We start from the raw sequence: 14666 nt of genomic DNA on the forward strand, positions 1-14666 counted from the left end.
GTTCTGAAAACTTACTGCGTTCCAGCTAGTTCCTGATTTTTTCTTTTAAATGCTGATGACTCTGTACTTAATAATTTCACATTTCAAAATAGAAAACAGGGAAGTTACTGATAATTATCCGTACAATACATGGACTCCCATGAAGTGAAATGTAAATTTACACTTAAAAAAAGCGATTGTGGATGGGTGAGTTAAAGTTTTCCAGTGAATATAATGTACTGTTTTAAATCAACATGGGTGAACGTGGTGTTGATTAGAGAGCTGAGACATAAGAATGAGAGCAGAAGTACAACTTCTCTGGGATGGGCAAGGAGCAGGGAGACTCTGGAAGCACCAATGCTGCATTCTGTGCCATCACGCCACGCACTCACAAAATTCTCTTCTTTTCAGAGCAGGTCATTGTTTTAGTTCAGTCAGCTTTGGAAGTTAATGGGCAAAACTACCAACAATTTTAAAGTAAAACAGATGCCATTATTACCTCGGAGAGGTAATATAGCATCATCGTTTGCTCTAATGTTCATTTTTAATTATGTATCTTGTATTACTCTCTGACAGTGCTTCAGAACATTCTTTGTTTTTTCTTTTTCTTTTTTTTGGTGAGAGAGTATCACTAGGTCACCTAGTCTGAATTCAAATATATATTCTTCCAACTTTTTCCTCCCAAGGACAGGGACAACAAGTTCTGCTCCCCACTAATATATATGTAGTCTCCCATCTGTGTTTAATCTTAATTTAAACTATAAACCTGACACTTGCATATGTGACTATCTTCAATACATACTGTTTTGTATATAATTGCCACAGTTCAACACCAAACATTTTCATTTGAAAGTTTATCTTAAGCTGACTTTTAAAAATACATTTCTAAAAACCAAAAAAAATAAAAAATAAAAATAAAATAAAAATAAAAATACATTTCTAAACATTTTTCAGGATTGTAAATTATACTTTCGATTTAAGAAATGCAATATCTACTGATTCTACATATCTGTCAGCACCCAAAATTTGCATGTTTTATTTCCATCCATGAGCCGTTCTGACTGTTTTCATCCTTTTCGCTTGTTCTTAATTCCTGAAAGCCACCAACACTTGATTCTACAATTTAGGATGATGATCTAGGTGCAGATCTACAATGGTTAACATTTGAACTGAAGATAAAAATGTTGATTTAACAAATCCCATCCTCCTATACGCTCACCTAAAGGACTATACTCCCCATAGCCCCACAGCTTAATTATCTCCTCTACTGTGAGGTTCTCTATTAAAAGAGGGATGGGTTATTGTTTCAGTCCTCACATCATACATCATGGATGGCCTGTGTCCAGACTATGTTACAAACTGAATTGGAAAGAAACGTTGTAGACAGTTTGTGTATACCTTGAAGGTTGATATTGACAGTGGATTCACATAACAAAACTGAATAGAAGACATGGAAAGAGGGATACAGACAGCCTAGCTTTTAGAGCTCTCTGAAAACACAAGCACAGTGTGTTGTCTGATGAGAACAGGTACAGCAGAGCCAGAAAAAGGAAGCATAGTGTCTGATCAGCAGAAAGGGGCAAAATGCTGGGAAACACGCAGCCATGGCTACACCAGTGTTAGACAGCCACCTAGTGGTTTCTTCAAGGACAGACAAGTAAGATGTAATCACAATAGAGATTACATAGAAAAAAACAAAACAGCTCACTAAGGTGAGGATGCTTTGGGTGGCTCTGGTCTCAGGAGATGATGACCTAGGAGACCGGGGTTTGAGGATGTGTTGCATCCTCTTCTTATGTTTGAGCAGGATATATACCATATAGCCACTAGCCAACATCATGAGTCCCAAAAAAATGACATCATTGGATGTCAATAGAATTGCTAAAAGTGTGTTCATTAGTCTTCCAGAATTTATAACAACACAAAAGCCAAAATCTCTTATCACGGTAACATTTCTTAAACCCCAAATGCCAGTTGTGTATACAGGAATGAAGACATATACCAACAGTTGGATGGCCCAGCACAGGCCTAGGGAAGGACCAATGAACTTGGGGGCTCTGACCTTGAGCTGTGCCAATTTGGAATTAGAGGGGCTGATGGTGATGGCCTGAAAGACACTCAGCAGGGATGTGGAGCCAAGGGATACTCCTCTGGCAACTCTATGAAAATATAAGGTAAGCTTACATGAAACATAATCTAGATAGTAATTTTGACTAAAAGCAGTTGTTGACTGAGGGATTCCTTTGCAAAGAACTATCAAGTTGGCCCAGGTTAGGTGTTTGACAATCAGGTCTGTGGGCTTTGCCCTGATTCCAGAGAAATCAGCAATGATAAAACAAGAAAGTAAGACTGAGTTCCCCAGAATTCCCAGTGCCGTCTGGGTCAATAAGACGATCCCCATAGCCACGTCTCTGCAGGCCATTCTGTCATGTTCCTGGGTCACTGCACAACATTTCCAGACGATACTTCAAAAAAATGGATTTTACTTTTCTTAGTGTGCAAAACAGTGTAATGCATAGACACTTACCTTACATTGATAAGTAATGCTATAATGTATTTTTCTAATAAGTAGTTAGATACTTCTCACTAAATGGTTATTGTTTAAATTACCAATAATAAACTGGTACATTGTGGTAAAGTTAATCTTTATATTATCATTCATAGATGTTAGCATTTTTCTAGTGCTTTACAACTGGTAGTTTGTTTAAAATCCACGAGTGCACTGGTGAGATAGTCTAATGATAAAACTACCCTACATGCGTGTACTACGTGAATACCTGCCAGTTTCCCAGGTCCCAGCAACCCCTAAGGAGAAGAGACTCACCAGAAAGAAGTCTGGCTGGCTCCAGAGAAAAGAGTAACCCCTAAATAAAATACTATTGACAATTGATAGCTAGAAGAAAAGGGGGAGACAGCTTCATTTAAAAATGTGGTCCCAATAATTCAACTATGATTCTATGGATGAACACACACCGAAGAGCATATGGGCACAACAAACTATGATTTATGTGTTAAAAAATTAAAAAGACACAACCATGGGTGGCTAGAGAAATATGGTGTAACTGTGAGAAGTGACAGGGTATGAAAATGATCTAAATACATGCAAATTTCTGAAAGATCAAAGGTGAGACTAGATAAAAGAGAACAATAAAAACACAAAAATTTGAGAATAGACAAACAGAGTAATAAAAAATTTAAGAAATTGTGGCCATTGGCTATCAAGAAAAAAAATGTTTGAAATCTCCTTTGGTAAACAGGCAAATGTAATTGCATTTACATATTTCTGCAAGTAAACATATGTGCAAATGCTTGCCTTTAAGTGTTCCAATGATAATATTTAATGTTTTAATTATGTATACATTATTTTAAAATACCTCTATCACATTTAATCATGTCTAAATACATGGAAATAGCAAACAACTTATCAATATATTTACAACAGGATGCAATGAATGCACTTATTCAATAGGAGGATCACTGTCAATATTTTTCACCTGTTTTTAATGAAATTAAAACACACTAGACCCTACATAGAAAAGTTGAAAATAGATGCATTCCTTCTGAATTTGGGGACAGAAAATTTAACTGATAATACTGTTAAAAAAATCGACAGATATTCGTATACTGTCAGTCATTGATGCAATGGGAACATAACACTTAACACAATAATAACGGACATATCTGTTTGATTCAAAAGCAGTATCTGGGTAGGGAATATTAACACATACCTTTAATTTCAGCCCCTAGTAGGCACAGATGAGAGAATATCTATAGATGTGTGGCTAGCCTGGTCTACATAATAAGCTGTAGGACAACAAGGACTAAATAAGTAGACCATGTCTCAAAAAAAAAAAAACAAACAAAAAGCAAGATCCTAGTTTCATAGATAGTTGTGTCTGCAGAATTGGACATAGCAGAGGCATCAGAACCAAGTAACAGGAGGTTGCACTCAATCAGTTATTCAAATGTCCATGGGCATGGAATTTGGATACTGAAACATCAATGTACCACTTGCTCCTCTTTTTACAACCCAGAACATAAAGCTCTGTAAGAAAGATATTAATTTCTCACTATGCCATTCTACATTCTTAGTTACAGTAAAGAAAAAATATTATCCACATGAAGCTCCAGAGAAAAGCAGAATTTGAGGTTTAAATATGCAAATAAATATGCAAAGGATATCAAACAGGTCTTAAAATGCTCACGTAATTCACTAAATTAGGGAAAAGTCTTACCAACCCACAGCACAAAATCTGAGATCAATAAATCAAAAGTAGTGCAGTTGAATCTGAAAATCGGTGATAAACTGTTTTAGTCACTAGGAATGCACCCTAGTGGGAACAAACACATGGTCACTGTCTTGGAAAAGAGCACCAAATTAGAATTCCAGGATAGTGTCTCTCACCTGCAGCATCCATGAAATCATATTGTGTTCAGGTCTCAGGGTTACACTTCTCACTATGAACATTCAACCTGTGCAGGAGCTCTTCGCTGAAAAAGAAAGATCATGTGAGGTCTAGTCACCAGTCTTCCAGAGATTGCCCTGTTCTCTGAAGACAGGGTGCCTGAAGGAAAGCAACTCACCTCTGCAGAAAGGATGCATCTGTGATGCTGGCTGCGGGATAAAACCTCAGTGGCCAATGGGATCTACAACCCAAATATAGCTATGAAATTGACAGCAACCCCTCAAATGAAGGGTGAGTGTTCTCAGCATTCATTCCCTAGGAGGATTATGGGATGATGTCACAGGAAGGAACAGTTACAGTTATGCTAAGGGACTTGACATCACCTCTGAAAAACACTTGTAACCATCAGTAAGAAAGAGAAACATTTAGCAGAGTGGCGAACATTTCAGAAGTTCTGCCCAGAAGCATAGTCACTCTTCTCTCCTGTAGTGTCAGAAGGTGAGAGTCCCAGTAGGAGAACCAGGCAGGGATTACACCCTGGGTGCAGGGACTGACGGAAAAGTGTGAAGCTTCAAGTACACTGTGCTGTGCGGATGAATGATTATGAATACATCACTTACTTTCTTAGAGACTGGAGGTTGTGCTGGCCCTGAGAGGCAGAGGCAATGCATGTCTAGGTCATTTAAGATTTAATACTGTTATCCTGCTTTGCACTCAGCCTGTGTGATTAGCCTGCATTTAGAACCATGTAACAACCAATCGTACTTGCCTTGGATTCCCCACGTACTCAATTTTTACAACCTTAGCTAACGCATAGTTTTACTCCTAAAATATGTAATCTTCCACACCCCTGACCCAAGTGTAATGCTGATGTGTAGTATGTTATAATAATAAATCATAAAGACAGCTAGTTTGAAATCAACCTTATGAAACAAATATCCACAAAAAAACAAGATTGGAATTAACACAGATATATGTTGAAAGAACTGTGTCCAGTGATGTTTTCAACACTGATTTTCATCTGACTCAGGTAGGAGCAGTGGGAGTCAATATAACTTAATCACATGTAAAATACTCTTAAACATTTCTATGAAGTATCCCTTATTTCTTCCTCCATGTCAAGGTGAATAAATGTTCAATAAAAGCATAGCAAACCCTGCTATGATGCAAACACTGAAACAGAAACAGGCAGGCGCAGATAGATCAACATGTCATGTTCAGTTAGGCACTAATTCTGACTTAAGAAACAGACAGAGAAGGATGGAAAACAATGGGAAAGAGTAAAAATTTCAACCTTGCCTGGCTCCTGGTTAAATCCCCAGGGAAAATGCTTCTTGATTTCTTTTCTATAATGTGACCCTGACACATATTAATTACTTTGGGGCAACAAAGTAATGTATTAAAACCAAAACACTCTGTTTCTTTTTAGTCTGTCTGCATGAAATTTACCTTCCTTTTCATTTCCCCTCCAGTGGACCACATAGTCCTCCCCTCCCAACTTCTCTACATTCACTCATTCTTTTAACCCAGCCGCCAAGAACAGGACCAGATAGTTTTAGCACATAATTCTATTGTGTTTTCAAAAAAGTCTTAATCCAAGTACTCCTCTAATTATTCTACAAATTAGAAACAGAAGTGACATTGCCTATTCATTTTATAAGGTTACATTTACCCTGATACCAGGACCACAGAGAGGGACAACAAAGATAGAGAATTACTTTCCAATTCCCCTTTTGAGCATGCAAAAATTCTCCATTAAATATTTGAAACAGAATCTAAGAACATATCAAACAATCATCCACTATATTCAAGCAGACTTCATTCTGGTGGTGCAGTGACAATTCAACAAATATAAATTAATAAATGTAATCTGCCATATAAAGAAACTGAAAAAAAAAAGTGATCATCTCTTTAGAAGCAGGAAAAGCTTTTGACAAAATCTAACATCCCTTTATCGCATAGGTCCTAAAGTGATTATGGGTTTTAAATACGTATCTTAACAGAATTGAGGCATTTCAAACAAAATCCATAGCTGACATTAACTTAAATGGAGAGAAGCTCAAAGCAATTCCACTAAAATCAAAAGCAATACAAAGTTGTCCACTTTCTCCATACCTATAAAATTTAGTACTTCAAGTCTTAACTAGAGCAATAAGACAACTGAACGAGATCAAGGAGATACAAATTAGAATAGAAGCAGGTAAAGTATCATTATTTGCAGATAATAGTGTAGTGTACATAAATGACTCTAAAAATTCCAAAGGGAAATACCTATAACTGATAAATACTTTCAGCTAAGCTCCCTGATCCAAATTCAACTCAGAAAAATCAGTAGCCATCCCATATACAAGTAACAATTAGAGTAGAGAAAAATTAGTTAAACATTATCCATGACAATAACCTGAAATACTTTAAAATACCTGGGGTAGCTGGGCGGTGGTGGTGCACGCCTTTAATCCCAGCACTCTGGAGGCAGAGGCAGGCGGATCTCTGTGAGTTCGAGGCCAGCCTGGTCTACAAGAGCTAGTTCCAGGAGAGGAACCAAAAAGCTACGGAGAAACCCTGTCTCGAAAATCAAAAATAAATAAATAAATAAAAATAAATAAAATAAAATACCTGGGGTATATTTAACCAAGCTAATGAAAAACCTTTGTGATAAAACTTTCAACTCATTGAAAAAGATATCAGTAGATCAAAAGAACACTCATGTTCATGGATCTGTGGGAGCAATGTATTAAAAATGACCATACTGCTTAAAGTAGTCTACAGATTCAATGTCATTTCTATCAAAATTCTAAAACATGTCTTCACTGATCTTTAAAGGAAAATTCGAAGTTTCATATGGAAACAAAAAACTGAGCATAGCTAAAACAGTCCTGACAAATGAATGAACTGTGGACATATCTCCATTCCTGATTTTCAGTTGTACTACAGAGCTAGAATAAAAAATATCAGGGTAGTATAGGCACTACAGAAGACACATTGAGCAATAGAATCAAACTGAAGCTGTAGAAATAAATCCACACTCCCAGGGGCATACATGTTTTATAAAGAAGCCAGAGATGAATACCTATTAACATCTTCAGCAAAGGTGCTGGTCAAACTGAATACCTTCATGTACACAAATCCAAATGTAAGCATTCTAATTTCACTGCACAAGAGGCAACTCTAAATGAATCAAAAGTCTCAGTGTAATTCAGAAACACTCAACCTGTTGGAAGAGAAAATCAGATATAGCCTTGAACTCTTTGGTACACAAAGACTTTCTAAGAAAAAAAAAGTATAACACAGGCACTAAAGATTAACAATAAATGAATGGGATTCAAGGAAACTGAGAAGTTTCTGCACAGAAAAATACACCATCATATGGATGTAGTGACAGCTTCTAGAATAAGAAATATTTTTCCTAACTTCACATATGATAGAGGCTGCTCTATGAGAAGTGTTTCTCTTCAGGAAATCAGGAATCGGCTTAACCGAGATGCTGAATTTGAACTTAGATCATGCTGAATGGTCTTTGGGTCACTATTTCAAAATTGTCTTAGATAAGAAAAATTATTAAGAACACAAAATGGAGAGGAACTCTGAAGCACAGGCTGCGACTGCACAGAGTGGAACAGGAGATGAGTAATCAGCCACCCAGCTGGGCACCCACTCTCTAGGCCCTTGGTACTTGGTCAAAACCCCAGACTCCTCTGCCACCTCCTTAATTTCACTAGCAAGACAACAGGAAAGCTTTATGCAGGTAGATTTCGCCAACAACACCCCCATTGTTCGGACTCTGTAAGCTACAAGTTCCACTCCATCCCCAAACCTACCCATTTCCCTATGACCTCAGAGGGACTCCGAAGCATAGGCTGTGACTTCACAGAGCAGACCAGTAGGTTGGTGATTAGTGACCCAGCTGGACACTCCACATTCTAGGCGGTTGGTAACTGGGAAAACCCCAGATTCCTCCCTCACCTGTCTCAGCTTGTCTAGCCAGTCAACAGGCATGCTGCCAGCAGTTTGGCTGTTCCAACACCCCCGAATTGATCGGACCCTGTTAACTACAAGTCCCACTCCACTCTCAAACCCACCCATCCCTCAAGACCTCGGAAGAACTCTGAAGTGCAGACTACAACTGCACAGAAAGGACCAAGACAGGAACTCTGAACACAGGCTGCAACTGTGCAGACGGGACCAAAAGAACAGACCAAGAGAGACCTCAGCCGCTCCCTGAGATACAGACAATGACTGAAGAGAGAAGACCAAGATTAGCTCCCTAAGACATAGACAGAAATTGCAAGGATTGGAGCAAGAGGCAAAGACAAAGCTGGCACCAATTGGAGGAAGAAATATATAGGCACCATTGCAAGAATTTATTAAAAACATAAAAATTAACACGATAACCCCAGAACTCAGTGGTCATACAACAGAAAGAACTGATAATCCTATTCTAGAAGAAGCAGAAGAAAATTAAATTAAATATGAATTTATGAGAATGATAGAAACACTTAAAAAGGAAATAAAAATTTCCTTTAAAGAAATGGAGAAATAGACAAACAAAAATGGAAGAAATTAATAAATCCTTTAAAGAAACCAAAGAAAACCAAGGAAAAAAAAACCACAATCAAACAGGTAAAGCAAACAGTTCTAACAGATCAAGCCTTGAAAACTGAAATAGAAGCAACAAAGAAAACACAAACCAAGGAAATTCTGAAAATGGAAAATCTGGGTAAATGAACTGGAACTACAGATGCAAGTATAACAAACAGAATACAAGAGATGGGAGAAAGTATCTCAAACATTGAAATACTCTAGAGGAAATAGATTCATCAGTCAAAGATAATTCTAAATTCAACAAATTCTTAGCAAAAAACATGGATAAAATCTGGGACACCATGAAAATCCAAACCTAAGAATAATAGGGATAGAAGAAAAAGAAGAACTCCAGTTCAAAGGCACAGAAAATATATACAACAAAATCAAAGAAAAAAGCTTTCCCAACCTAAACAAGGCTATGTCTATGAGGAGACAAGAAGTTTACAGAACACCAAATAGACTAGACCAAGGAAAAGAGTCCCCTTGCCATATAACAATCAAAGCACTAAACATACAGAATAAAGAGCTGCAAAGGAAAAAAAACAAGAAACACATAAAGACACACCTATCAGAAATAAACCCAACTTCTAAATGGAAACCATGAAAGCCAGAAGGCCCTAGACAGATGTGCTGCAGAAACTAAGAGACCATCAATGTGAACCTAGAATACTATAACCAGAGAAGCTTTCAGTCACCATCAATGGAGAAAATGAGATATTCCATGACGAAAACAGATTTAAACAATACCTATCCACAAATACAGCTCTACAAAAAGTACTAGAAGGAAAACACCAACCCATGGGATCTAATTGCACCCACAAAAACACAAGGAACAGATAACTGCACATCAGCAAACCCCAAAGAAGGGGACAAAAACAGGAATTAATAACCACTGGTCATTAATAGTTCTTAATATCAATGGACTCAATTTACCTATAAAAAGACACAGACTAAAGTAATGGATACAAAATCAGGATCCATTCTTCTATATACAAGAAACACATCTCAATCTCAGAGATAGACATTAAATCAGAGTAAAGGTTTGGGAAAATATTTTCCAATCAAATGGACTTAAGAAACAAGCAGGCATAGCACACCAAATCTACACCTAAGGCTTGGGGATCATAGAAGAAGAGGGGCAGAAAACATGTGAAGAGCCAGGGTAAAGGAAGTTTGCTATGAGATTGTATCTACTAGAAATCTCAGAGATGATACACTTTTAAAATTCCACCAACATGACTTTGTAAACAGTACTTGAGCAAGGATGATATTGGTAGATGTGCTAACATGGATGAGTTGACTCTCACGAATATTCAGCCATTGACAAAGAACGACAGCCAACCAGTGAATGCTGAGATTTGGAGAAATAGTTTTCCCCAGGGAAAGACCTCCCAATTAGTCATCAAATACAAACTGGTCAGAACTATAATCTTAAACATAAAAGTAATGTTTCCTAGAATAAACAGGATGTATTTATATATTTAGAAATGTGTGTATATGTGTGTAAGTATGTGTGTGCGTGTAAAACCAACAATTAAAGAAACAGACCATGAATTCGAAAAAAAAAAACTAAACATGAAAAGGTTTAGAGGAAGTAAATAGGGAATTAATGTAATATAATTAAATTTCAAAAGTTAACAAATTTAAATTTAAGATGCTTGTTTCACCACAAACCCAATTTTTAATTTTCCACAGAATAATTTCATACTGTTACATAAAATCAATTTGTATGCATTATACAAGGTATTAGAAAGACCTCCTTGTTAAGTATAACCATCATGCTTTTCCTTTTACTGCTAATTCTTTATAGTTTCTCCTCAGATTTTTTCTATGTTCTCCTGCTGAGTACTCTAAAGTGGGGCAGATTAGATATTTGAAAGTTAAGAAATAATTGACAACAATCAAAAACAGTGTCAAAACCCTATAATATTTATATGTCTATGGTCCTTAGATGGTAAGACACTATTTCTGAAAATATCATATACTTCAGTCTTAAATCATGACTCAGAGATAGCAGCTCATAGTCACCAAGAAGGTTCATCCCTACTGAATAATTTACACAGTGTTGGAAGTAACCGTAAATATTACCCAGGTGTGAATTCTAAGAGCTAGAACAACAAGCCTAATGCAATATTGTCATGAACATCATAGAAGAAACCAACCACTTAAAGACTGAATTGAAGGTCCAGTTCACAAGATGAATCTAAGCCTGGTACTATTATCAAAGACCAGAATATCTGACTAGAGAATACTTAGATCCTAGGGAAGAGCATAACACTCTTATTCTGTTAAATGTGTGTAGTAGTAAATTTTTTCCTATACTCCTTTCTTCTTGCCAAGAGATTAGTGTATCTCCCAACCCTCATCAGAGAAGCTCCTTTTTGTACATTATGGTGATTAACACACAGGGCCACAATTGCTTCAGGTGCTGAGAATAGAGACTCTGGAAAGCCCAGCTTAAAATGAGACATATGTATCACACATCTTCCCAAGGCTCAGAGATCATCCTGGAAAGATAGGCAAAAACAGTGTAAGAACCAAAGGTGGTAGAATGATTCCAACGCAACCGATTTTGTCAAGACAGAACAGGGCACTTACATGTGTGAATTCATTTATGTTAGGACACTATGCACAAAAACTAGACCAAGCTGGATAAAAATCTCAATTGGCTCAGCCGGTAAGGAAGTTCTACTTACAAATGTAACATTGTTGGGCACTGAAAGCTTCTGGGAAAGGAAGTGTCATGTTTCTTTAAGTAATCAGCTTTTAAGAAGCTACCAATTCTTCCACAGATGCTCCTAAGATAGACACATAGTGGCATCAGTACTTAGTCACAGTAGTGTTTTTTGTTTGTTTGTTTGTTTTTAACAGAGTATGTTTAGAAGGAATAGTGGTGGGAAGATATGAAAAAGAAATTGGAGAGGAGATAATGGGGTGTAGACTTGACTAAAGCTCACATGCATGCGTAATACTCAAAGAAGCACTTTAAGTAATAAATGTTATTAATCTTTTTTAAAAAGTACTAAATTGATTTTTCTTCAAGAAGTTAGTGAAGTCTGGATCCAATGAGACAGAGTGTTTATCTGCTTTCTCACAAATCTAACTTCAAAATTTCTAGCACCTTTAACAGGAGACATGGTCAGTTTTCATGGCTCAGGAAACCTCAATACCTCATAAAAACAGGGTGTCTCTTTGGAGATATTTACAGGAAACTCTTAAGGGTTTTTGTTAATTAGTAAAAGAAACAGTTTCATAAATGATCTTGCTCCCACAGCTAGTGCTGTCATTGCCACTGGGGTGATGAAGTGAAAATTGCAGTTCTGGAGGGAGGTGAGATCACAGTCACAGACCACTTCATCAGGATTAAACTGACTTTATTACAGCCAGGCTTATTAAAAGTCAGGATCTTCCAAATGACCGCCACATCCTTCAGACACTGGAATTCATGTGAGTACTTTGTATTGCAGTTAGAAAGTGGAAGATCTAGGAAAGGAGAGCGTTTTGGGTAAATGCTCATGTCTAGTAATAGGAATCTGGGGTAGAACAAAATCTGTGGAACAGAGAAAGAAGGCACAAAAATAACTCCAAAGCTAAGAGGTGAGTGAGAAAGACAGCAGTATTCCTAACCTCGTGGCAGTCCTTGTTGGTTCCTATTATAAGTCCTCCACTGAGCCTGAATGTAGGTGCATCAGGATAATAATGCAGGCCATGCGTGAAGATGCTGAAGAACTATTGTAATAAGTCAATGTGATAACTCACTTTACCCTCCATGATATATTCACTATCTTTGAAGTATTATTATTGTTATTATTGGTGAAGTTTATCATGGTTTTCTGCCCATGGTGGATATTAAAATGGAAATATAAAAAGTATATAAATCTGTGTAAGTGCAAGATGTGAATATGTCTGTGGAGTAAAAAGTATTTGTATGTAACACTGTATATGTCATCTCTTTATAGAGGCAGTGTCTGAGTTTGTATTGAGTGGCCATTGGTATAATGATTGGCTTGAATCATCTCCCTTTTGAACTAGGAATGGCAATATGGAAGGAAAATTACAGTATGTCATGAGCAATGACAACCAGGACCCAATGTCCCAATGTTTTCTGAATTATATCTCCTGGATTATTCATATTCATTAAGCAAACTCTGGTGCCAAGCCATTACTCATTGTTTATTGTTGTTGCTAACAGAAAATGGGGTTGGCAGGCTAGGGCTCTAACACTTAGCTTTGATTTTATTTATACTAGTGTTATATCTCATTGTACAATATTTAAATTTTCATATCATCCTGACTGTTCTTTACTATCTCATATGCATCACCTTTATTTGAATGCATCATAAATTTAATTATAATAGATTCATCATTATAAAAATTATGAAAAAACAGGGGTGGTAGTATATTCCTTTAATTCCAGCAGTTGAGAATCAGGGGTGAACAGGTCTCTAAGTTTGAAGCCAATATGATATACATAATGAGTTCTAGGACAGCCAGAGCTACATAGTGACACCCTGGCTTTAAAATAACAACAACATCAAAATATTAGCAAATATATACAAATTTTTTTAAGGAGAGCATTTTAGTAACTTAGTATTCTCATGTCATTATTTGTTAATCACATGTTAGTATTTCATGTTGAATTTTGTCTAGAGTAATACTACTAGTAATTCATCAGGTGTTACTATTTTATCTCTGCAATAATGACAATGATATTTCTGCTGGAATGATAAACCTTCCATCTTCTACTTGTGAAATCATATTAGGAGATGGGACAGCATTCTATCATCTCAAAACATACTTAGAAACTATATTTTATTAAAATCTCAAAAGTCTTATTTATATTTGGCATTTATCTATTTTTAAATGAAAATTTATGGTGAAATAAAAATTTATCTTTAAAATATTTATTTATTTATATATTTTTATTTTGTATATATGAATGTTTTGCCTTCATCTATGTATTCACTACGGGAATTCAGTGCCTGGAATGGCTATAAGAAGGAATCGGTCTCACTGTAACTGGAGTTACAGGTAACTGCAGTCACTATGTGAGTACCAGGGACCAAACCCAGTTTCTCTGCAAGAACAGCAAGTGTTAACACTGAACCATCTTTCTGGTCCCCACAACTGAAAACTTTTTATAGTCGAAAACAAACAATAAAACACCAATGAAGTAAACAAAATGTCCAGTTGAGAACACAAATGGTATAGAAAGCTGGAGAATTTTTGAGAATATTTACCATGACTTTCTGGGCACAGAGCTGATATGGGAGAGTCTTCTGTTTTGTGTTGATTTCATTGGTTAAATAAAGACACAGCTTGGCCTTTGATAGGCCAGCCCTTAGGTGGGTGGAGTAGGCAGAACAGAATTCTGGGAGAAAGAAAGCCCAGTCAGTCAGTCGCCATGATTCTCCTCTCCGAGACAGACGCAGGTTAACATCTTTCCTGGTAAGCCACCACCTCTTGTTGCTACACAGATTATTAGAAATGGGTTAATCGAGATGTAAGAATTAGCCAATAAGAGGCTGAAACTAATGGGCCAGGCAGTGCTTAAAAGAATACAATTTCCATGTAATTATTTTGGGTAAAGCTAGTCGTGCAGAGCTGGGTGGAACGCAGCCCATCGCTCCATACAACACAGAGCAAGGTAACTATGCTTATAGCATACTAGCCATGTTCAAGACCTTCCAATATCCA

The 14666-nt window shown here is 36.8% G+C and overlaps 1 protein-coding gene across 1 annotated transcript; it reads right to left on the reverse strand.

Moving 5' to 3' along the window:
• Window positions 1–1459: 1459 nt before the first annotated feature.
• On the reverse strand, window positions 1460–2401 carry LOC130868346 (vomeronasal type-1 receptor 4-like). The gene has a single exon (XM_057760603.1). It carries the CDS (start codon window positions 2399–2401, stop codon window positions 1460–1462), a length of 942 nt encoding a protein of 313 aa, XP_057616586.1.
• Between the last annotated feature and the right edge of the window lie 12265 nt (window positions 2402–14666).

The sequence above is a fragment of the Chionomys nivalis genome, chromosome 2 (assembly GCF_950005125.1).
Source record: "Chionomys nivalis chromosome 2, mChiNiv1.1, whole genome shotgun sequence".
NCBI classification, from domain to species: domain Eukaryota; kingdom Metazoa; phylum Chordata; class Mammalia; order Rodentia; family Cricetidae; genus Chionomys; species Chionomys nivalis.